This window comes from Nycticebus coucang, chromosome X (genome assembly GCF_027406575.1).
Source record: "Nycticebus coucang isolate mNycCou1 chromosome X, mNycCou1.pri, whole genome shotgun sequence".
In the NCBI taxonomy this organism is placed as follows: Eukaryota; Metazoa; Chordata; class Mammalia; order Primates; family Lorisidae; genus Nycticebus; species Nycticebus coucang.
In genome coordinates this window covers 1166679-1192073 of record NC_069804.1, presented here as the reverse complement: position 1 = coordinate 1192073, position 25395 = coordinate 1166679, and the positions used below count along the sequence as shown (strand labels likewise).

General features: G+C 49.9%; 1 protein-coding gene and 1 long non-coding RNA gene across 5 annotated transcripts in view; both read left to right on the top strand.

The window, feature by feature from the left end:
* The first annotated feature begins 13523 nt into the window (after nt 1-13523).
* ASMTL (acetylserotonin O-methyltransferase like) overlaps nt 13524-25395 on the top strand; it is a 34529-nt gene continuing 22657 nt past the window's right edge. Inside the window, exons 1-7 of one of the 4 annotated variants that reach the window (XM_053579682.1) lie at nt 13524-13699; nt 14769-14900; nt 16575-16619; nt 19449-19513; nt 20266-20327; nt 20727-20835; nt 22002-22389. In XM_053579682.1, the coding sequence (XP_053435657.1) occupies nt 13607-13699; nt 14769-14900; nt 16575-16619; nt 19449-19513; nt 20266-20327; nt 20727-20835; nt 22002-22389 (894 nt within the window). In that variant the 5' untranslated portion in view covers nt 13524-13606. The other 3 variants (XM_053579684.1, XM_053579681.1, XM_053579683.1) reach the window with 3 other exon arrangements.
* LOC128577450 (uncharacterized) lies at nt 22404-25394 on the top strand. The gene is made up of 3 exons (XR_008377574.1): nt 22404-23261; nt 23300-23350; nt 25211-25394. It is a non-coding gene; the product is annotated as an uncharacterized LOC128577450 (long non-coding RNA).

Below are 25395 nucleotides of genomic sequence, written 5' to 3'. Positions count from 1 at the left end.
TCCCTTTCCCCCTATTCTTAGGTTGTAACTAGGTTATAGCTTTCATGTGAAAACCCTGAATTAGTCTCATAGTAGGTCTGAGTACATTGGGTACTTTTTCTTCCATTCTTGAGATACTTTACTAAGAAGAATATGTTCCAGCTCCATCCATGTAAACATGAAAGAGGTAAAGTCTCCATCTTTCTTTAAGGCTGCATAATATTCCATAGTGTATATATACCACAATTTATTAATCCATTCGTGGATCGATGGGCACCTGGGCTTCTTCCATGACTTAGCAATTATGAATTGGGCTGCAATAAACATTCTGGTACAAATATCTTTGTTATGATGTGATTTTTGGTCTTCTGGGTATATGCCCAGTAGAGGGATTACAGGATTGAATGGCAGATCTATTTTTAGATCTCTAAGTGTTCTCCATATCTCTTTCCAAAAGGAATGTATTAATTTGCATTCCCACCACCAGTGCAAAAGTGTTCCCTTTTCTCCACATCCGCGCCAACATCTCTGGTCTTGGGATTTTGTGATATAGGCTAGTCTCACTGGAGTTAGATGGTATCTCAAAGTAGTTTTGATTTGCATTTCTCTGATGATTAAAGATGATGAACATTTTTTCATATGTCTGAAGGCCGCACGCCTGTCTTCTTCAGAGAAGTTTCTCTTCAAATCCCTTGCCCAGCCTGCGATGGGATCCCTTGTTCTATTCTTGCTAATGCGTTTGAGTTCTCTGTGGATTCTGGTTATTAAACCTTTGTCGGAGACATAACCTGAAAATATCTTCTCCCATTCTGAGGGCTGTTTGCTTGCTTTACTTACTGTGTTCTTGGCTGTGCAGAAGCTTTTTAGTTTGATCAAGTCCCAGTAGTGTATTTTTGAAGCTGCTTCAATTGCCCAGGGGGTCCTCCTCATAAAATACTCGTCCATCCCGATTTCTTCAAGGGTTTTGCCTGCACTCTCCTCTAGTATTTTTATAGTTTCATGTCTTAAGTTTAAATCTTTGATCCAGTGAGAGTCTATCTTAGTTAATGGTGAAAGGTGTGGGTCCACTTTCAGTCTTTTACAGGTTGCCAGCCAGTTCACCCAGCACCATTTGTTAAATAGGGAATCTTTTCCCCACTGAATGTTTTTAATTGGCTTGTCAAAGATTAAATAACGGTAATTAGCTGGATTCATCTCTTGATTCTCTATTCTATTCCAGACATCTACCTCTCTGTTTTTGTGCCAATACCATGCTGTTTTGACCACTATTGATTGTAGTATAGTCTGAGGTCTGGTAGCGTAATTCCTCCTGCTTTGTTTTTATTTCTGAGTAATGTCTTGGCTATTCGAGGTTTTTTCTGATTCCATATAAAACGAAGTATTGTTTTTTCCAGATCTTTAAAGTATGACAGTGGAGCTTTAATAGGGATTGCATTAAAATTATATATTGCTTTGGGTAGTATGGACATTTTAACTATGTTGATTCTTCCCAGCCATGAGCATGGTATGTTTTTCCATTTGTTAATAGTTTCAGCTATTTCTTTTCTTAGAGTTTCATAGTTCTCTTTATAGAGATCTTTCACGTCCTTTGTTAGATAAATTCCCAAATAGTTCATCTTCTTTGGCACTACTGTGAATGGGATAGAGTCCTTAACTGTTTTTTTCAACTTGACTGTTGTTGGTGTATATAAAGGCTACCAATTTATGAATGTTGATTTTGTAACCTGAGATGCTGCTGTATTCCTTGATCACTTCTAAGAGTTTTGTAGTAGAGTCCCTAGTGTTTTCCAGATATACTATCATATCATCCGTGAAGAGTGAAAGTTTCATCTCTTCTGACCCTATATGGATACCCTTGATCGCCTTTTCTTCCCTAATTGCAGTGGCTAAAACTTCCATTACAATGTTGAAAAGCAATGAAGACAATGGGCAGCCTTGTCTGGTTCCTGATCTGAGTGGAAATGATTCCAATTTAACTCCATTCAATATGATATTGGCTGTGGGTTTGCTGTAGATGGTCTCAATCAGTTTAAGAAATGTCCCTTCTATACCGATTTTCTTAAGTGTTCTGATCATGAAGGGATGCTGGATATTATCAAAAGCTTTTTCTGCATCAATTGAGAGAATCATATGGTCTTTGTTTTTTAATTTGTTTATGTGCTGGATTACATTTATAGATTTACGTATATTGAACCAGCCTTGAGATCCTGGGATAAAACTGACTTGGTCATGATGTATAATTTGTTTGATGTGTTGCTGGATTCTGTTTGTTTGGATCTTGTTGAATATTTTTGCATCTATATTCATTAGTGATATCGGTCTATAATTTTCTTTTCCTGTTGGGTCTTTCCCTGGTTTGGGGATCAGGGTGATGTTTGCTTCATAGAATGTGTTGGGTAGTCTTCCTTCTTTTTCTACGTTTTGGAACAGGTTGAGTAATATAGGTACTAATTCCTCTTTAAAGGTTTGGTAGAATTCAGACGTGAAACCATCTGGTCCTCGGCTTTTGTTTTTAGGGAGGTTTTGTATAGTTGATGCTATTTCTGAACTTGATATGGGTCTGTTCAACATTTCCACTTGATTCTGGCTAAGTCTTGGAAGGTGATGTGCTTCCAAGTATTGGTCAATTTCCTTCAGATTTTCATATTTCTGAGAATAAAGTTTCTTGTAATATTCATTAAGGATTTTTTGGATTTCTGAGGAGTCTGTTGTTATTTCGTTTTTGTTGTTTCTGATTGATGAGATTAGAGATTTTACTCTTTTTTTCCTGATTAGGTTGGCCAAAGGTTTATCTATTTTATTGACCTTTTTGAAAAACCAGCTTTTTGATTTATTGATCTGTTGTATTATTCTTTTGTTTTCAATTTCATTTAATTCTGCTCTAATTTTGGTTATTTCTTTTCTTCTACTGGGTTTGGGATTGGAATGTTCTTCCTTTTCCAGTTGCTTGAGATGTCCCATTAAGTTGTTAACTTCCTCTCTTTCCGTTCTCTTGAGGAAGGCTTGCAGTGCTATAAATTTCCCTCTTAGGACTGCCTTTGCGGTGTTCCAGAGGTTCTGATAGTTTGTGTCTTCATTGTTGTTTTGTTCCAAAAAATTGGCGATTTCTTTCTTAATCTCATCTCTGACCCAGCTATCATTCAGCATAAGGTTATTTAACTTCCATGTTTTTGTATGAGTATGCAGATTCCTGTTGTTACTCAGCTCAAGTTTTATTCCATGGTGGTCCGAGAAGATGCATGGAATAATTTCTATTCCTTTAAATTTACTGAGGTTAGACTTGTGACTTAAGATGTGATCGATTTTGGAGTAAGTTCCATGGGCTGGTGAGAAGTATGTGTATTCAGTTTTGTTGGGATGAAATGTTCTGTAGATGTCAACTAAATCCAAATGTTGGATGGTTAGGTTTAAATCTAAGATTTCTTTGCTCAGCTTCTTTCTGGAGGATCGATCCAACACTGCCAAAGGAGTGTTGCAATCTCCGACGATTATGGAGCTGGAGGAAATCAAGTTACTCATGTCTGTTAGAGTTTCTCTTATAAATTGAGGTGCATTCTGGTTGGGTGCATAGATATTAATAATTGAGATCTCATCATAGTGAGTATTACCCTTAATAAATATGAACTGACCATTCTTGTCCTTCCTTACTTTTGATGGTTTAAAGCCTACTGTATCTGCAAATAAAATTGCAACACCTGCTTTTTTCTGATTACCATTTGCCTGAAATATGGACAACCATCCTTTCACCCTGAGTCTATATTTGTCTTTTAGGTTAAGATGTGACTCTTGTATGCAACAGATATCTGGCCTGAGTTTTTGTATCCAGTCAGCTAACCTATGCCTCTTTAGAGGACAGTTTAAGCCGTTCACATTAATGGAGAATATTGATAAGTCTGGTGAAGTTTTAGTCTAGTGGCCATTTTTAATCCTTTCGCCAGTGTGGAAATTGGAGTTTGATCCAAAGTTTCTGAGTGAGTTTACTTTTGTGGTATAGGATTGGGTTGGTCATTATGGAGGATAGGTCTGAGAATATCCTGAAGAGCTGGTTTGGTTATGGCAAATTTCTTCAACATATGAATGTCATTAAATTATTTAATTTCGCCATCATAAATGAAACTCAGTTTAGCTGGATACAAGATCTGGGGTTGAAAGTTATTTTGCTTTAGGAGATTAAAAGTCAGTGACCACCCTCTTCTGGCTTGAAAAGTTTCAGCAGAGAAATCTGCAGTCATTCTAATATTCTTCCCTTTGAAGGTAATGGTTTTCTTTCTCCTGGCAGCTTTGAGGATTTTCTCCTTCATATTAACTTTAGTGAAGTTAATTATGATATGCCTTGGGGATGTCTTATTGGGGTTGAGTCGTGCTGGGGTTCTGAAGCTGTCCTCTATCTGAATTTCAGAATCTCTAGGCATGTCTGGAAAATTCTCTTTCATAATTTCATGCAGAAGGGCCTCTGTGCCCAGCGAGGCCACTTCATCTGTTTCTGGAACTCCTATGATTCGGATATTCACCTTCTTCACTCTGAGAGAGTGATCCGTTTTTGCTCTCCATTTCTCTTCCTCTTTGAGAGTTTGGGAGTGTTCAAAGGCTTTATCTTCGATGTCAGAAATCCTTTCTTCTGCTTGCTCCATTCTGTTACTGAGGGATTCTACTGTATTTTTCATATCTTTGAGGGCTGCAAATTCTTGCTTCAGTGTGTCTAAGTCTTTGGTGGTTTTGTCTTTAAATTCGTTAAATTCTTGAGACAACTTTTGAATTTCTCCTCGAATTCCTAATTCCACTTTTTAAATCTTGTCTGCAATCCAAATTCTGAACTTGATTTCTGACATCTCAGCCAGTTGTTTATGAATGGGATCTTCAATTGCATCTGCCATATTTTTCCTTGGGGGGGTTGATCTATTCTGGTTATTCATGTTACCAGAGTTTTTCTGCTGATTCTGCCCCATGGTTGTTTTACTCCCTCTGATTTTTTCCCTGGGGCTTTGTCGAGGGCCTGTACAGTGTTGTGGCCTGAGAAACTGGGGCCCTGTCTGGTGTGGTGGGGCTAAATGGTTCTGGCTTGTTTTCAGCTGGTTTCTGTTTCACCCTAGTGAAACAGATACTTTGGACTGAAGTCTCAGCTGTGGAGAAATATCAGCAATTAAGTCACCCCGCCCCCCACCGGCATACAATTGGAGAAGAAAAATCAAACCTTCCTACCACCGTGCACCCAGGGCACCACCTGATTTGTCCTCAGGCGATTGGTTCAGTTCAAAAAGGTCCAAATCAATTGTCTCCGTCTGCACCTGTCTCGGGTGAGAGAGTTTAAGAGGTCTCTGGGAACTGGATCACAGGGGTCTGGTGACTACTCTGGTGTGGCTTGCTCCAGTGCTGCGTGGAGTCAGGAGAAGCCACCCAGCCAATAAATCAGTCTGGGAAGGTTGCTGCCTCCTTCCCCACCTTGCACCACTTCGCATCCAGTCACTGATAGCCCTGCAGTTGGCTGACCCGGTTGCCTATAGTGAATCGGTACTCCAGGAGTTTGTACCTGCCTGAATCACAAGGAAGTCTGCCAGGCCACTGCTCTCTGTCTCTCTCCAGCAGGAGGAGGTGAGGCCTGACAACCTCGGGCACTTGATGAAGGTTGAGGGGTTTTCACTCAGGTCCAGTCTCACCCCTGATTAATGTTACTGACAGAACAGAACAGAACAACTCTGCGTTTCCCCTTCTATTTGTATCCTTGTGGTGGCAGCTCGCCTCAGTGGGGTTGACGTGCGTTCTACAACCTTCTCTCTTAGTGCATCTCAAATCCACCAGGTTACTTGCTGAATTTTTGTACTTTAACTCTCCTTCTGGATGGGAGCCTCTGTAGAAATTCTCCAATGTGGAGAAACCAAAACACTTGTGCACTGCTGGTGGGAAGGTAAAATGGTACAGCCGTTGTGTAAACAGTATGGAGGTTCCCACTGCTCACCAGGAACCTAGCCCCGGTGTGTTTCAAAATCAGAAATGCAGCAGGTAGTGAGTCGTATTGCTAGTAAGAGGGCTGCTGCCTTATGGCTCAGGCAACCATTGCTCCGGTGTAGCTCCCCTCTGGCCAACCGTCCTCTCTCCGCTCCCGTATCCCAGAGTCTGCACCCGACCGGCTGCAGCCCAGCACTGTTTACACCCCTCGAGCAATTGCCCAAGAGTCTGGACCCGTGGGGACAGGCCTCCAGACCTTGAAGCGAGAGCAGAGGGGAGCGCGGGGAGCGCTGGAAGCCTGGGGTTGCGGGCAGAGAACACACACAGCTTTACACAGTTTTATGCCTGGCCATATTGTCACCAAAAGATGGCTGTCGCACTGTGTCTCAGGGAACTGCCACACCGGGACTGGCCTCTAGACCCCAGTGTGAGCGAAGGGGAGCGCTGGGAGCTCAGAATTCCAGGTAGAGACTATATACAGTTTATACAGATTTATGCCTGGCAGGAAGACGCCGTGGCACCCTAGTAGGGGAGGTAGGTCCAGTTTTTAGAGGGTCTCTCCCGTGGAGTGTAGTGGGAGGATGTTTGAACTCTGCCCGGTTGTTTGTGGGGCACTCTGAGCCGTTCTCATGGGGGACAGGACTCCGGTCCGCTTGGTGATGGATTTTGTACCTTTTGTTTGTATCCTTGTGGTCGCAGCTCACCTCAGGGGGTTGACGTGCGTTCTACAACCTTCTCTCTTAGTGCAGCTCAAATCCACCAGGTTACTTGCTGAATTTTTGTCCTTTAACTCTCCTTCTGAACGGGAGCCTCTGTGGAAAGCAAGCTTCAGTCAGCCATCTTGTCTCCTTCCCCCACACCCCACTCCACCCCCGGGTTTGGTGTTCTTTCCACAGCCATGGTAAGGGCTCTGAGCAGAGTACGTTTGAGGAGGAGGGATGCTGTAATGCACATCAGGTTCCTAAAAAGATTCGGACCTAAGTGCCGTAACTCACCCCACAGCTACACCAAACTTAACTGTAACCATCCCTACCCCAACCCTAACCCTAATAACTATGCCTACCCCAATCCCAACCTCTAACCCTAACACCAGCCCTACTTTAACATTAACCCTAACCCTAACCCCTAACTCCAATCCCTACTCTACCCATAAATCTAAGCCTAACCCCAGCCCTACCCTACCGAGAACGCTAACCTCTACTCCTATTACCAACGTCTAACCCCTACTCCTAACCCTAACCCCAATCCCTACACCTCATCCTAACCCCTACCCCAAATCCTTTACCCTCCCTGAAACTTTACCCCTACCTCTACCCCAACCCTAACCCTAAACTCAACCCCTAACCCTATTCTTAAGAGTAACCCTCAATCAAATTCCTGCCTCTAACCCTAACCCTAACCACTACCCCTACCCTAACCACTAACCTTACCCCTAACCCCAATCCCAACATCTAACACTAACCCCAGCCCTACTTTAACATCAACCCTAACCCAAAACCTAACCCCTAGCTCCAATCTCTACTCTACCCCTAAACCTAAGCCTAACCCAGACATAACCTACCCAGAATGCTAAACTCTACCCCTAGCCCCAATGCTTAACCCCTACTCCTAACCATAATCCCAACCCCTACACCTAACCCTAATCCCTACCCCAAATCCTTTAGACTTACCTCCACCCCAACCCTAACCCTAAACTCAACCCCTAACCCTACTACTAACACAAACCCCTAATGCTACCCCTGCCTCTAACCCTACTCAAGCCTAACCTCTAACGCCAACCCTAACCCTAACGACTATCCCTACCCCTCACCCCAATCCCAACCTCTAACACTAACTGAAGCCCTACTTCAACATCAACCCTAACTCTAACTATAACCCCTAGCTCCAATCCCTACTCTAACCCTAAACCTAAGCCTAACCCTAATCCCTAACCACTACCCCTACCCTAACCACTATCCTTACCCCTAACCCCAATCCCAACATCTAACACTAACCCCAGCCCTACTTTAACATCAACCCTAACCCTAAACCTAACCCCTAGCTCCAATCCCTACTCTACCCCTAAACCTAAGCCTAACCCAGACATAACCTACCCAGAATGCTAAACTCTACCCCAGCCCCAACGCTTAACCCCTACTCCTAACCATAATCCCAACCCCTACACCTAACCCTAATCCCTACCCCAAATCCTTTACCCTACCTCAACCTTTAGCCTTACCTCCACCCCAACCCTAACCCTAAACTCAACCCCTAACCCTACTACTAACACAAACCCCTAATGCTACCCCTGCCTCTAACCCTACTCAAGCCCTAACCTCTAACCCCAACCCCTACCCTAACCACTATCCCTACCCCTCACCCCAATCCCACCTCTAACACTAACTGAAGCCCTACTTCAACATCAACCCTAACTCTAACCCATAGCTCCAATCCCTACTCTAACCCTAAATCTAAGCCTAACCTCAGCCATACCCTAACCACAACGCTAACCTCTACCCCTAACCCCAACCCTTAACACCTACTCCTAACCCTAATCCCAAACCCTACACCTAATTCTAACCCTTACCCCAAATCCTTTACCCTACCTCAACCTTTACCCCAACCCTAACCTCAACCCCTAACCCTACTCTTAACACTAACCCCTAATCCTACCCCTGCCTCTAACCCTAACCCTACTCCTAGCCCTAACTCCTTGCACTACCCTAACCCCACCACTTAACCCAACCCTTAACCCCACTACTAACTCTAACCCTGTCTCTAGTTCCAGAATGTTCTCAGCATCCCCAAAAGAAGACCTCCTTCCCCCTTAGCAGTCATTCCCCTTCCCAGCCCCTAAACAACCCACGGCCTGTCTCCACATATCTGCCTGTTCTGGACATTTCCTATAAATGGAATTATGCAGTATCTGGGCTTTTGTGTCCAGCTTCTCCCTGACCATCACATCCTCAAGGTTCACCCATGTACTAGCAGGTGTCAGAGCCTCACTCCTTCCCGTGTGGGTGGACCACGTTCTGTTCCTCTACGCATCCCATGACGGCCACTTGGGTTCCTTCCACCTTTCAGCCCTTGTGAGTAGGGCTGCTACAAAAACACATATGCACATTTTTCTTTGAGTCCCCGTTATCTGTTTTCCTGGGTTCTAGAGGCAGTGGCACCACAGATAATCAGCTTGTAGCCAGTCTCCTGTGTCCACAGGCAGGAAATGAGGGTGACACTTTACTCCAAGGGGCCAAATCCCAGTTCTCTGCAAAGGCAGCTCCTAAAACTCCCCACTGTCCATACGGTGCAATGGCAAATTCCAATCGGAAAATGAGGGATGGCCCACGCGCAGACGGAAGGCGGCTGAATCCCTTTAGGAAGCGTGATTTGTTTGCAAAATCCTTTGGACAGGTCAGTTCTGGAGGTAAAACTCTGTCCTGAAAATGCTGCTCAACCTTCCTCTGTCCCCTGTGTGGCCCGTAAAATTTATGCATTGAAGCGCTGATCCCCAGAAACTCAGGATGTGGCTGTGTTTGGAAAGGGGTCTTTAAAGAGGTGATTAAGGTAAAATGAGGTTACTAGATTGGGCCCTGGTCCAGCAGGGCTGGTGTCCTGATCAGAAGAGGAGGTGAGGACCCAGACAGGCACAGAAGGACGACCCCATGAGGACCCGGAGAGAAGATGACGTCCACACGCCACAGAGAGAGGCTTCAGGAGGACCAGCCTGAGACACCTCGACCTCAGACGTCCAGCCTCCAGGATGTGAGAGAAGAAACGTCTGTGGTTTAAGCTGCCTGGTCTGTGGGAGTTTGTCAGGGCAGCCTGAGGACAATGATTCAGCCCCGTGCCAGCACCTCAGCTCCTGTCCTTATCTCACTGAAGCAGAATCATACGCTTTAATGTTCCAGGGTTCTCAAGGGCACACCTGTGTGTGTAGGTTTTATGTAATGCACCTGCCAAAAACTAGGGAGATTCTGCCCCCAGGGGACCCTAGGTGAGGGCTGCAGACCTTTCATGACCTGGTGGTAGTGCTGCTGGCATCTGGCGGGTGGGGCCCAGAAACACCGCTCAACACCCACAGTGCACAGGACGCCCCCAACACAGTCAGCAGTGCTGAGGCTGAAATACCCTGTGTTACACGCGTTGGGAGTCTCCATCCTTCATCTGTATCTGTGTATCATCCGTCTTCTCCACCTGTCACTCACCTATCCATCAGTGGTCTGTGCTCCCAGTAGCTACCGCTATCCATTTATTATTCATCGGTTTCATGTACTTATTATCTATTAATCACCTGCCTATGCCTTCTATGCCTGTCATTCATCTATATGTCTATCGTATCTGTTAGTTTAGGTATGCATTATCTGCCTATTATTCCATTATTTGTCATTCATCCTACTTCTAACTTATCTATGCGTTTATGGATGGATCATCCATCTATTAAGCCATTATCTATTTCTGTATTATTCACCTATCTCATCAATTAGCTATCTATTCAATCTATCTATCTAATCTATCCATCCAGGTATCTATCTATCCATCCATCTCTTCTATCCATCCATCCATCTGTTCTTTCTATCTGTCCATCCATCCATCTATCCATCCATTTTATCTATCTATCCATCCACCCACCCATCTATCCATCCATTTTATCTATCTATCCATCCACCCACCCATCTATCCATCCATTTTATCTATCTATCCACCCATCTATCTATCCATATTATCTATCCATCCATCCACCCATCTAATCTATCCATCCCTCCATCCATCCACCCATCTATCCATCTTATCTATCCATCCATCCATCCATCCACCCATCTATCCATCTTATCTATCCATCCATCCATCCATCTATCCATCCATCTTATCTATCCATCCACCCACCCATCTATCCATCCATTTTATCTATCTATCCATCTATCCACCCATCTATCTATCCATATTATCTATCCATCCATCCATCCACCCATCTAATCTATCCATCCCTCCATCCATCCACCCATCTATCCATCCATCTTATCTATCCATCCATCCATCCATCCATCCACCCATCTATCCATCTTATCTATCCATCCATCCATCTTATCTATCCATCCATCCACCCATCTATCCATCTTATCTATCCATCCATCCACCTTATCTATCCATCCATCCACCCATCTATCCATCCATCTTATCTATCTATCCATCTATCCATCCATCTTATCTATGTCTATCCATCCATCCCTATCACTCTATAGCAGTCTTCCCAATCAAAGACCATTTACTACTCCCTCAGGGTACACTTGGTGATGTCTGTGGAAACCTCTGGCTGTCACAACTGCAGTGGATGCTGCTGGCATCTGGTGGGTGGGGCCCAGCGATGCTGCCCCACACCCCACAGTGCACTAGACGACCCTCCATGGGGAGTCCTCCAGCCCCAAATGTCCTCAGTGAGGACTCCTGGTCCAAAGGGAGAACAGGCTCATGGGGGCAAGGACCATGCCCAGTACATCAGGGTAGAGGCATTAGGAACATACCTCAGACCTTGAAACTGCTACTCAAGCACCAGGGAACCCAAAAGCATCTCCCAAGGTGGCCTCTCATCTGAACAGAACCCCTAACCCCTCCTGCTCAACACGTCCAAGGAAACCACTGAGGACACACCTGGGGGCTCCATCCTGATCAAGATAGTACCCCAGACACATCAGATCCGGTCTCTTTTATTGTATAGATAAGAGCAGAAAGGGGCATATGATTTCAACACCCCCAAGGACAAGTGCACACACTCAAGTCTTACAACCTGCCTTCACTGATCAAAGATCCTTGGTCTTTCCCTCAGCGTATGTGTGTGAGGAATCATTTCTGTCCCTAGAACAACACATCTGAACTCAACTCCCAGGATGGCCGGACAGCCCAAAACTGCTTGAGCAATTGTAACCCGCCAAAGCACTGAACCCTTCCTACCTCAAGTGTATTTTCTCTTAAATGTGCCTTTCACCCAGAAAAACACACACAATTAAAAGAAAATCTCGTGTCACCGACCCTTAGCAAAGAAGTCTATTTTTGAATATGAACTTGTATTTCTGGGGTAAGAGTCACCGTTGCTGACAGCATCTGGGAAAACAGCGTTTCCAGTCTGGTCCCCTGGACTTTGTAGCTGCCAGCTGGCCCAGGGGACTGCCTGAGGCTACAACTCTGGCCAGGAGGAAGTTACTGGCTGTGACACATCTATTTCTCTCTATGATTCATTATTAGCTGGTCCCACTTAGACACTCTGCCAGCAACAGGGAATAAAATAAAGAAATAAGGCTCTGTGCTCATAGACAGTGGTTACAGCCCCAGACACATGCACCGAGGCTGGCGGGTTCGAACCCAGCCCGGGCCAACTAAACGAGAACTGTGACAAAAATACAGCCTGGCAGGCACGTGTACTTGGGAGGCTGAGGCAAGAGAATCACTTAAGCCCAAGAGTTTGGGGTTGCTGTGAGCTGTGACGCCATGGCACTCTACTGAGGGCCACATAGTGAGATTGTGTCTCAAATAAATAAATAAATAATAAAAATAAAAAAATAAGAAACACAGATGTCTGTCTTCCGGGAACTCACAGGGCATCAGGAAAAACTGCTCTATAAAATGTTCGCCTGGTGGTGATGCCTGTGTGCTGCCCGTAAAGCTCGCGGGAACTGTCCCCGTCTGCTGCCGCGCTAGGCTCGTGGGGAACCCCCTATGTCTGCGCCCCCTTCCTGCGCCCAGGGATCCCCCCACGCCTGCGCCCGCTCGGTGCCAGTGGGGACGCGCGCGTCTGCGCCCTCTAGCGTCCACAGGGTCTCCCGAGACTCCAGGGTGAGCCCCGTGCTGCCCGCGCGGAACCCCACGTCTGAGCCAGGATCCCCCCAAGTCTGAGCTCCTTACCCACCGTGGGACCCGCTAAGTCTCTGCTCCCTCCCGCCCGCGGAGCCACCTCCATGTCTGAGCCTCCTACCGCCCGCGGGAATCCCCGCAAGTCTAGGCTCCGCCGCAGCCGCTGGGACCTCCCACGTCTGCGCTCCGCACCGCCCGCGTGGAGCCTACTCGCCGCGCCTGCAGGGTTCGTATCTCCGCGGGATCCCGGACGGGCCCCGACTCCTCCCCAGTGCGGAAGGGCCCAGAACCTCACTCCGGGCGGAGCCTGAAGAGCCGGGGCGGCCTCTAGGCGGGGCTCACATGGGGCGGGGCTTAGAAGTGGAGGGGCGGGGCCTGAAGAGCCGGGGCGGCCTCTAGGCGGGGCTCACATGGGGCGGGGCTTAGAAGTGGAGGGCGGGACATGAAAAGCCGGGGCGGCCTCTGGGCGGGGCTCACATGGGGCGGGGCTTCTTTGCCCAGGAGGGATGGAAGGCGGGTGGGGCGGGGCTTAGAAGTGGAGGGGCGGGGCCTAAAGAGCCGGGGCGGCCTCTGGGCGGGGCTCACACGAGGCGGGGCTTCTTTGCGTAGGAGGGATGGCCGGCGGGTGGGCGGGACTTAGAAGTGGAGGGGCGGGGCTTCCTCGCGGAGGAAGGCCGGGCAGCGGGAGGAGCTTCGCCCGGGAGGAGAGGCTTATAGGGGGAGGGGAAGAGCTTCCTCACAAAGGCTGGACGGGGCGGTGGGCGGGTCCTCAAGTAGGCGTGGCTCTGGGCTCCTTCCTCTGCGGCCACCGTACACCTGCGCCGGGCGCGGGTCTCGGGGTCTCGGTCCAGGCCGCGGCGCCATGGTGCTGTGCCCGGTGCTAGGAAAGCTGCTGCACAAGCACGTGGTGCTGGCCAGCGCCTCCCCGCGCCGCCGGGAGATTCTCAGCAACGCGGTGGGCGGCTGGGACCGGGCGTGGGTGGGGACGGGGGTGGTGGGGGGTGGTGATTACGTGGGGAGGGGGCCGGGGAGGCCGGGGACAGAGGGTGGGCCTGGTGACCGAGGTGGGGGACTAGGGTCTGCTAGTGACGGCATGGGGACCTACTGACTGCTAGTGACCCAAGATGGGGGAGCTGGTGACCGTTAGTGGTCAGGATGGGAACCTGGTGACGGTTAGTGGTCAGGATCGGAACCTGATGACCGTTAGTGACCAAGATGGGGGGGCCTAGTAACCCCTAGTGACCAAGATGAGGGCCTCGTGACCAGAGTGGGAGCCTATTCACTGCTGGTGACCAGGATGGGAGGGCCTACCATGGGGGCCTAGTAACCGGAGTGGGTGGCCTTGTGATTGCTAGTGACAGGGTTGGAGGCCTGTTGACCGGTAGTGACCGTGGAAGACCTTGTGACCAAGAGGGGAGACCTGGTGACTGGAACTTATTAGGGGCCAGGGAACTGCAGCTGTAGGGAAGGACTTGAGTGATCTGGGGGTTGTAGTGCAGGGGCCTATGTGATTTGGAGGCCAAGGTCCAGGGACTTAGTGACCTGCAGGTATAGACCCACATGCACACTGTAGGGGTGTGGGGGGTTTGTCACTGGTGACATTACCCAACCCCAAGGTTTAGGTCCACATCTCTGCCCCCCAGAGACTCAGGACTGGCCTCCCCAGGGACTGTTGTCAGTCCCCGTGGATTACAGGAGCAGGCTAACACCATCATTTCTGGAATTTCGTGTGAGCAGGGCCCTTTCTGTAGGCCGCCTTGACCTTCACTGGCCCCTGGGAGCCCTCTGACCTCCCCGGCACTACACCCCACACCCCGATCAATACTCCCCCGCCACCAGCCTCTCTGTTCTCCAGCCTCTTCCCTGCACGTCCGCCCGGGCTGGTTCATGGTCTGTCCCTGGCCAGCTCCCTAACCCAGCGTGGGCACATGCTAAAAGCCAGTCAGTGGCCTCCATCACTGCCATGCACCTTCTGTTCTGGGGCTCTCCCACCCCCAGCCTAGATCCTTTTTCTTCTGTTGCAGGGTCTCAGGTTTGAGGTGGTTCCTTCCAAGTTTAAAGAGAAGCTGAATAAAGCCTCGTTCTCCACCCCGTATGCATATGCCGTGGAGACTGCCAGGCAGAAGGCTCTGGAAGTGGCCAACAGGTTGCACCAGGCAAGGGGCCCTCTTCCTGTAATGCTCTTTTGCTGTGAGAGGATTTCCAGGTTTTTAACATAAATGTTATAAATAAATGCCATTTATATATATGATTAATGCTGCTTACCAATTACTATGTTATAATGTACTGTTGCAGTATCATTCATAAGACAGCACTAATATACATTTCCTATTGTGTTTTATAATTGACATATAATTAATATACAATACCATTTATAATGTGGGATGAACATAGCTTATTACCGTGTATTATTGCAATTCATATAATAGTATCATTTATTATCTAGAATTATGTAACTTATCCTTACTTTATGCTACCCTGTACTATCCTATTATAAATAATACAATACTATCATTTAGGATATAGAATTAATGCAGTTATCTGTTAGTATTTAAATATCAGGTGTATACACCTGTTGCAATTCACATGATGTCAGTTACAGTATACTAATACAATTAATGTACATGTATCTTATATATTACTATTTGTTATAGTGTGATATACTGTTGATAGTATACCCTAAATATTATCATTTAGAGTATAGAAGTAATGTAGCTTGTCTGTTACTATGTGTTTTATAATATTCTATTACAATTAATAAAATATCAGTTGTAATATAGAATTAATATATCTTGTATTTTGCTGTTTATTATAATGTGATATACCATTGATATAACCTTCTCCTTTAGAGTACAGAAGTCATTTAGCTTATTACTATGTGTTTTATAATATACTAGTGCAATTAATATAATATCAGTTACAATATAGAATTAACATGTCTTCTATGTTACTGTTATAATGTAACATTGATATCACCTTATCATTTAGAGCACAAAATAATTTAGCTCATTTCTTACTATATGTTTTATAATATACCATTGCAATTAATATAGTATCAGTTACAATATAGAATTAATATATCTTACAATATGTTACAATGTGATATATCATTGCTATAACAATGTCATGTAGAGTTAGAATTAAAGTAGTTTAATCTATTTCTACTTGTGATAATGTAACATACTATTGCAATTCACATAATAAATGCATTAAAGTTACTGCTATAATTTACTGTTATAGATAAATGAGTAGTAATTGGTTGGTTTTGATAGGGGAACACTTAGACTAGTATTTAGGTGCAAACTAAGATCAAGGTTGTATACAAATTTCACTTGAGTGTGTTCAAGCCCAAGGTTGAATTTTCAGCTTAGATTTGTTCTGTTGCCTTAAGTACTTCTGCCCCATACATTGAGTGGGTCAAAAACCTTTTGGCCATAATTCAAGACACCTCAGGGAGCGTCTGGGGCCTAAAATCAACCTTAATGGAATTGGCCCAGTAGCTCCCCCATGAAGGGATGAAAAGCCTGCACAGCCAGTGTGAACATTCCCAGTGGTGCCCACCAGCTGCTCTGGAGAGCCCAGCAGGTGCCATCCCCTGTAGCTGATCACACAGTCCCAGCCTCTGGACCCTGCAGGCTGGCAGGTGCCTTGGAGATGCACCTGTGTCCTTGCCTGGGGCGTCGAGGGCTCCTGGAATTGCTTTCCAAAGTCAGGCTGCTCTGAAGTTTCAGAGATGCTTTCCACTGGTGCAACATGCCCTGAAGATGTTTGTGTGAGACTCCCAGGAAGGAATGTCCCTTCTAAATCTGAGGTTGGCTTTCTTCCAGAAGGACCTCCGGACCCCCGACGTGGTCATCGGGGCAGACACCATCGTGGTGAGTCCTCCTCTGTGTAGCCTGTAGTGTGGTTTGCATGTTCTTGGAGATTCAGCTTATGTCAGACCCTGACCCAGGGAGCGAGGGCCTCAGGGAGCTGGTGTCCCCCCAGGGCCTGTGTGGGTAGAGGGCGCACTTGTTCCTGGAACCGCTGTAACACCCACACACCAAGCGTCCTAAACAACAGAACTATCCTCTCCTAGGGTTCCAGGGACCACAAGTCTGAATTGAAGGCACCAGCAGGCTGCCTCTTTCTGGAGGCTCCTGGGGCGAGTCAGTTGTGTGTCTCCATCCACCTTCTGGTGGCTTCCGACAGTCCTGGATAGTCTTTGGCTTGTGGCTGCATCACCCCAACCCCTGCCTTTGTCTTCATGTGGCCTTGTTCCACTGTGGGTGTCTGGGTCCAAATTTCTATCCTCTAATAAGTGTACCTCTGAGTGGACTTAGGGACCACCCTACACTTGTCTCCCTTAACTACTTACCTCTGCAAAGACCCTGTTTCCAAGTACCACTGTGGTCAGAGGGGCCAGGGGTTAGGTTGTGGACGAACCTTCTGGGGAGCAGGATTCTACCCACAGTGTGTGTTTGGACGCTGAGCAGCATGCTGTGCCGTGGGAGCCGTTCATGTCTCTCTGCCATGCCAGAGACACATCTAAGCATGATGCAGGGAGGTTGGGCCCCAGTGCAAGGCACTGCAAATGTAAACGTCTCACACAGTCCAGGGGCAGAAAGCACTGACTGGGCTGGTCCAGGGCCCCCCTGGCTCCATGTGGCTAAAGTCCACGGTACCCGTGTGCCTGCGGGCAAGAAGGAGACCCTCACTCTTGTCACCCAGGCTGGACTGCAGTGGTGTCATCATAGCTCACTGCAAACTCGAATTCCTGGGCTCAAGCCATCTTTCTGCCTCAGCCTCCTGAATACCTGGGCATACAGGCGCCCGCCATAGTGCCCAGCTAGTTTTTCTATTTTTAGTAGAGATGGGGTCTTCTCATGCTTAGGCTGGTCTCAAACTCATGAACTCAAGGGATCCTCCTACTTGGGCCTCCCAGAGTGCTGTGATTACCAGCATGAGCCACCATGCCTGTTTCAAGATAGTGAAGTTTAAAAAAAATTTTTTTTTTAGAGACAGGGTCTTGCTATGTTCTCAAGCTGGGTTCAAGCTCCTGAGCTCAACAATCCTCCTACTTTCCAAGTAGCTGGGACTACAGACACCACCTTGCCTGCCTCTAGGGATGTTAAAAAGTGAAAACTTAGGTTCCTCAAATGGATAAATATAAAATTACCTGGTGCTCCAGCAATTCTGCTGTTATGGGTAGAATTTTCAAAGCCAAAATTACCAGAACCTCAGACTGTGGCTGGGTTTGAAGATGGGTCTTTACAGGGGTGATTAAGGTACAATGAGGTCACAGTGTGGGTCCTGACCCCCCAGGACTGGTGTCCTCATAAGAAGAACAGATTGGGACACAGACAGGCACAGAGGGAGGACTTCGTGAGGAAACGGAGATGATGGTGTCTACACAGCAAGGAGAGAGGCCTCAGGAGGGGCCAGCCTGAGACCCCTTGATCTCAGACTTCCAGCCTCCAGGATGCGAGAGAATGAACTTCTGTGGTTTAAGCCGCCCGGTCTGTGGGACGGTCTGGGGGACTCTGGCAGGGCTGCCCCAGGAGACTAGTACATCTGTTTGCTGTAAACCCAAAGAATTGAAAGCAAGTGTTCAAATAAAACCTTGAACACAAATGTTGACAGCAGCCAAAAGCTGGAAACAACCAAACGTCCACCCAGGCGAGTGGGTGAACAGGGTGAACTCAGGGTGTTCTGTGTACACCATGAGCGGTGTAGGGAGGGAAGGAGGCTCTGACCCCTGCTGAGTGGGTGAGCAGGGTGTGTTCTGTGCACACCACGAGCGGTGTAGGGAGGGAAGGAGGCTCTGACCCCTGCTGAGTGGGTGAGCAGGGTGTGTTCTGTGCACACCATGAGCGGTGTAGGGAGGGAAGGAGGCTCTGACCCCTGCTGAGTGGGTGAGCAGGGTGTGTTCTGTGCACACCATGAGCGGTGTAGGGAGGGAAGGAGGCTCTGACCCCTGCTGAGTGGGTGAGCAGGGTGTGTTCTGTGCACACCACGAGCGGTGTAGGGAGGGAAGGAGGCTCTGCCTCCTGCTGAGTGGGTAAACCATGATAAGTGAGGCTCTGTGGGAGGAGCCAGGCAGGACGGGCACCTGTGATTCCATTTACATGCAGTGTCCAAAGGAGAGTGGACTCATGGTCTCCGGGGACTGAGAAGCAACGGTGCATGGGACAAGGTGTCCTTTGGGGGCAATGAGAATGTTCCTGAACTGGACACAGGTGGGGTTTGAACAACATGGTGAATGTACAAAACACCCCTGAATTGTTTGCTTTTAAAATGGGGAAGTGAGGTCAGGCATGGCGGCTCACTCCTGTAATTCCAGCACTCTTGAGAGGCCTTGGTGGCAGGGTCCAGGAGTTTTGAGACCACCCCAAGCAAGAGCGAGACCCCGTCTGTACTGAAAATAGAAAAACTATCCCGGCAAGGTGGTGTGCTCCTGTAGTCCCAGTTACTCAGGAGGCTGAGGCAGGAGGATCACTTGACCCCAGGACTTTGAGGTTGCTGTGAGCTATGTTGAGGTCACAGCACTCTACCAAGGGTGACAGAGCGGAACTCTGTCTCAAAAAAATAAATAAATTAAAACGGGGAAGTGTGTGTCATGTTGATTTCACTTTCAACAAAAGCCCCGACTTGTAAAAAGGGGACGGTGGGGCTTTTGCGGAAGGGATGTGGTAATCGACGCCATGTGTGCTGGTGTCTTGCAGGCAGTGTCCGGGCTGATTCTGGAGAAGCCGTTGGATAAGCAGGATGCCTACAGGATGCTATCTAGGTGGGCACGGGGCTGGCGTTGGGGATGCCTGTAGGATGCTGTCCAGCCGGGCACGGGGCTGGCGTCGGGGATGCCTGTAGGATGCTATCCAGGTGGGCATGGGGCTGGTGTCGGGGATGCCTGCAGGATGCTGTCCAGCCGGGCACGGGGCTGGCGTCGGGGATGCCTGTAGGATGCTGTCCAGCCGGGCACGGGGCTGGCATCGGGGATGCCTGTAGGATGCTATTCAGGTGGGCACAGGGCTGGCGTCAGGGCCGTCCTGGGTGCAGAAATAGCCTTGGGGGGTCAGTGTGTGGCCTCAGTGGTCAGAGCCTCAGCGCCCCACCACCCCGGGATGTGAGGATGGAGCAGGCCCACTGTAATCCTTGACCCCTGGCACGTTCTCAGCCTTGCGGGCTCTGTGTCCTGCCCACATCCTGCCCACATACACTGAGAGGGGCAGCTTGCCCAGCTCTGGGCTACAGGGCAGCTGTCACGTCCAACTGGCTGCACAGGGCAGCCCCATGCATCTTACCCTGGCGGTGTTTACTGGGGGGCTGGGAGCCCAGCCGGGGTTCCACAGCAACCCCCTTGCTGCTCATGTCCAACCTCCATTGAGGACAGATGTTGGCCATGCCCCATCGTCCCATCTGGGCATCCCAGGCCTGCCTCACCTCTCATTCCATCTCTGTACACACAGAAGGCCCCTGGGAAGGTGGGTGCTCTCTTTACAGCTCCCGCCTGTGACAGCATGTGGCCGCTGTGTCTTGCAGGCTGAACGGGAAAGAGCATAGTGTGTTCACTGGTGTCGCCATCGTCCACTGCTACAGTAAAGGTGACTGGGGCCCAGGGGGACGTGAACTTGGGGGAGACTTCACCCCAGGACAGACCCCAGGCCCTCTGAATTGCTGTCAGTCCTGCTGTGCTTGGAGCTGCCCCCTCCCTGCCGTGGCCATGTGCTAACTTCAAAAGTACCACTTGGAGGATTTCTGTGCAGAACGGGAGGCCCTGTCCTCAGGCTGGCTCTGCCTGCCCCCTCCCAATTCCTCCTGTTGCCTCTGTTGTCCTGTTTCTGTTTTGTGATTTTTTTTTCCTTTCCTAAGTGAACCTTCCCTCTTCACCGAGGGGAGGTGTCTGGCTGCAGGATGAGCCTGGGGTCCATGCCCCTATGGGCAGTTGGGAAGCAGGGGTCAGCCTGGCCGTACACCCTCACCTCTACACCTTTGTCCTTCAGAGGGTCAGCTGGACACTGAGGTCTCCGAATTCTATGAGGAAACAACTGTGAAGTTCTCAGAACTGTCCGAGGAGCTGCTCTGGGAATACATCCACAGCGGGGAACCCATGTGAGTGCAGGGACTGTGTGGGGCTGGGGACCAGGTATGGGGCCCCAGCTGTCTGCACACATGGGATCCTATTAGCCTCTCCCCAAAAAGGAAATCCTATCATCTGTAACAACACAGACGGACTGGCCGATGTCATGTTCAGTGAAACACATGCACCCCATGTTCTCACTCTTCTGTGCAATCTAAGAACATTGATGTCTGAGAAACAGAACAAAAGGGTGTAGCTGAGGGCAGTGGGCTGAGGACATGTTACTCAAAGACTGCAAAACTCTAGTTAGTTCACGAGACATATTCTACAGCCAGTGACTGTAAGTAAGAACGGTGGGTCGTGTTCTTTTTGGGTTTTTTTGTAGACAGGGCTCACTCCATCTCCCTGAATAGTGCTGTGGCATCAGCATAGCTCACAGCAACCTCAGACTCCTGGGCTTAAGCAATCCTCCTGCCTCAGCCTCCTTTGATGGCAGGTGCCTGGGTGCCATCGCACCCAGCTAATTTTTCTACTTTCAGTAGAGATGGGAGTCTCACTCTTGCTCATGCTGGATTTGAACTCGTGAGCTCAAGTGATCCATCTGCGTCAGCCCCCAGAGTGCTGGGATTACAGGCATGAGCCACTGGGCCCAGCCTTGATCATTTTCTTGAAAAAGGCCATGGGACTGTATCCTGTGTGTGGTCACCATACAAAGAAACATATGTTTCCTGACGTCAGGAATAGTGTGATTCGCTTGATTTAATCTTTTTACAGTGTGACCATCTACATCAAAACATCTTGTTGTACACCTTAAGTATACAAGAGCTGAAAAAAAATGTGTGTACATTTCAAAAACGAAAAGCTGTATTAAATTTGTAACACTCAGGTCACATTTGACCCCTGCAATGCCGGAGGTGCCCAGCATGACCTGTGTTCATCTTGTGTTATCGGTGTATCTGGGTGTTACAATTTTAGTAGATTTTTCTTTTCTTAAAATGTACGTCCATGTTTTTGGTACCCTCTGTGTGTATATATAACATGACCTATGGCCAGTTGCTGAGCTGCTTAATGTGTAGCCACCAAGGAGTGAGATGGCTGGGTCCCCTGCGGTCCCATGTCTGATAGGCCTGATATGAGCTCTGGTCCTAGGATTTTCCATCTCATGAACGTGGCTCTGATCCCTCCCAAACTTGTGCAGGGACAAAGCTGGCGGCTACGGGATCCAGGCGCTGGGCGGGATGCTGGTGGAGTATGTCCACGGGGACTTTCTCAACGTGGTGGGCTTCCCGCTGAACCACTTCTGCAAGAAGCTGGTGGAGCTGTACCACCCTCCCCACCAGGGGCACCTGCAGCGGACCAGACAGGACTCTATCCCACCCGTGGACACGTTTGAGAATCCCAGCGACGTGGACGGTGATGGCTCCAAGCTTGTTCAGAGGACAGTGGGCAGCAAGGACAGGACAGAAGTTGGCACTGACCACCAGGCTAGGGGCGCCCTCAACACCGACTGTAACAGGATGGTGGGGCCCCTGCCCCCTTTCCCGGCCAGACTTCTAGAACTGGTAGATGGCTTCAAAGTATCAAAGGTACTCAGGTTGGTCCCTGGGGCCGCTATAGCAAATGGCCAAAACCTGGTCACCTGAAAGAACAGGAGCTCACCCTCCCCCAACCCTGGAGCCCAGGGGTCTGAGGTTCAGGTGTCTCACGGCCGCTCCCTCCACAGGCCCCAGGGGAGGCCCCTTCCTGCCTCTCCCAGCTCCTGGGGGCTCCAGGTGTCCCTGGGCTTGTGTCCACATCACTCCAGTCTCTGCCTCCATCGCCACGTGGCTTCTCCTCTGTGTCTGTGTCCCCTCTGCTGTCTTTTAGGAGGACACCTGTCACTGGATTTGGGGCCCTCTCTAATCCAGAATGGCCTCATCTCCAGATCCTTCACTAATCACATCTGCAGTTGCAATAAGGTCCCATTTCAAGAACCCAGGGTTTGGGATACATGGTTGTATCTTTTTGGGTGACACCCATTAGTCCATGACAGCATCTTGGGCTGATTGATTGACTGACTTCCCTAAGTGGCCTGGCACAGAGAAAGAGATTCTGGGAATAGGTTCCCATCAGCCAGTGTGCTGCCCACCCTGGGGTCATCGGGAACACGGCCAGAAAGGGGCCCAGTATGTTTCTGAGGGTGCAGAGGGCACAGATGACCCCAGCATGTGGCCAGGCTGCAGTGCTGATGGCGCGTAACCTCAGGGTGCCCTGAAGCCTGCTGGCTGGACATGGGTGGACTTTGGTTTCGGTCACCACCTGCCTCGAGAGCAGACAGGGTCAGGGTTTGTGTCCTCCTGTCCCGTGACCTCATGCCCTCAGGGCAGCCGTCCCAGCAAGGGGCTGGCCTGGGTAGAGCAGGAACCAGCAGGCCCAACTCAGAATCCCCAGTCTGTTCCCACCTGGCCGCAGCAGCTAGGTTCATCCAGTCTGTTCCCACCTGGCCGCAGCAGCTAGGTTCATCCAGTGTGGTCACAGCTGTGGGCAGCTGGTCACCGACACACCCCTGTGTGGTCACAGCTGTGGGCAGCTGGTCACTGACACACCCCTGTGTGGTCACAGCTGTGGGCAGCTGCTCACTGACACATCCCTGTGTGGTCACAGCTGTGGGCAGCTGCTCACTGACACATCCCTGTGTGGTCACAGCTGTGGGCAGCTGCTCACTGACACACCCCTGTGTGGTCACAGCTGTGGGCAGCTGGTCACTGACACACCCCTGTGTGGTCACAGCTGTGGGCAGCTGCTCACTGACACATCCCTGTGTGGTCACAGCTGTGGGCAGCTGCTCACTGACACACCCCTGTGTGGTCACAGCTGTGGGCAGCTGGTCACTGACACATCCCTGTGTGGTCACAGCTGTGGGCAGCTGCTCACTGACACACCCCTGTGTGGTCACAGCTGTGGGCAGCTGCTCACTGACACACCCCTGTGTGGTCACAGCTGTGGGCAGCTGGTCACTGACACATCCCTGTGTGGTCACAGCTGTGGGCAGCTGGTCACTGACACATCCCTGTGTGGTCACAGCTGTGGGCAGCTGGTCACCGACACACCCCTGTGTGGTCACAGCTGTGGGCAGCTGGTCACCGACACACCCCTGTGTGGTCACAGCTGTGGGCAGCTGCTCACCGACACACCCCTGTGTGGTCACAGCTGTGGGCAGCTGCTCACTGACACATCCCTGTGTGGTCACAGCTGTGGGCAGCTGCTCACTGACACACCCCTGTGTGGTCACAGCTGTGGGCAGCTGGTCACTGACACACCCCTGTGTGGTCACAGCTGTGGGCAGCTGCTCACTGACACACCCCTGTGTGGTCACAGCTGTGGGCAGCTGCTCACTGACACACCCCTGTGTGGTCACAGCTGTGGGCAGCTGGTCACTGACACACCCCTGTGTGGTCACAGCTGTGGGCAGCTGCTCACTGACACACCCCTGTGTGGTCACAGCTGTGGGCAGCTGGTCACTGACACACCCCTGTGTGGTCACAGCTGTGGGCAGCTGCTCACTGACACATCCCTGTGTGGTCACAGCTGTGGGCAGCTGGTCACTGACACACCCCTGTGTGGTCACAGCTGTGGGCAGCTGGTCACTGACACACCCCTGTGTGGTCACAGCTGTGGGCAGCTGCTCACTGACACACCCCTGTGTGGTCACAGCTGTGGGCAGCTGGTCACTGACACACCCCTGTGTGGTCACAGCTGTGGGCAGCTGGTCACTGACACACCCCTGTGTGGTCACAGCTGTGGGCAGCTGGTCACTGACACACCCCTGTGTGGTCACAGCTGTGGGCAGCTGGTCACTGACACACCCCTGTGTGGTCACAGCTGTGGGCAGCTGGTCACTGACACACCCCTGTGTGGTCACAGCTGTGGGCAGCTGGTCACTGACACACCCCTGTGTGGTCACAGCTGTGGGCAGCTGGTCACTGACACACCCCTGTGTGGTCACAGCTGTGGGCAGCTGGTCACTGACACACCCCTGTGTGGTCACAGCTGTGGGCAGCTGGTCACTGACACACCCCTGTGTGGTCACAGCTGTGGGCAGCTGGTCACTGACACACCCCTGTGTGGTCACAGCTGTGGGCAGCTGGTCACTGACACACCCCTGTGTGGTCACAGCTGTGGGCAGCTGGTCACTGACACACCCCTGTGTGGTCACAGCTGTGGGCAGCTGCTCACTGACACACCCCTGTGTGGTCACAGCTGTGGGCAGCTGGTCACTGACACATCCCTGTGTGGTCACAGCTGTGGGCAGCTGGTCACTGACACATCCCTGTGTGGTCACAGCTGTGGGCAGCTGCTCACTGACACATCCCTGTGTGGTCACAGCTGTGGGCAGCTGGTCACTGACACATCCCTGTGTGGTCACAGGTGCCCATCCCTGTGTGGGCAGCCTGGCCAGCCCAGGGAATGGATTGTGCAGAAGGCTGTCCACTTGGGCAGCCTCTGCCTTCTCTGCCCTGGAGTCTGTGCCTACCCAGGCAGCCGCTAAAGCTCTGTCCCCTCTGCTCCCCTTGCAAGTCACCATGTGAGTCTCACTGCCCCCACGTGTGATG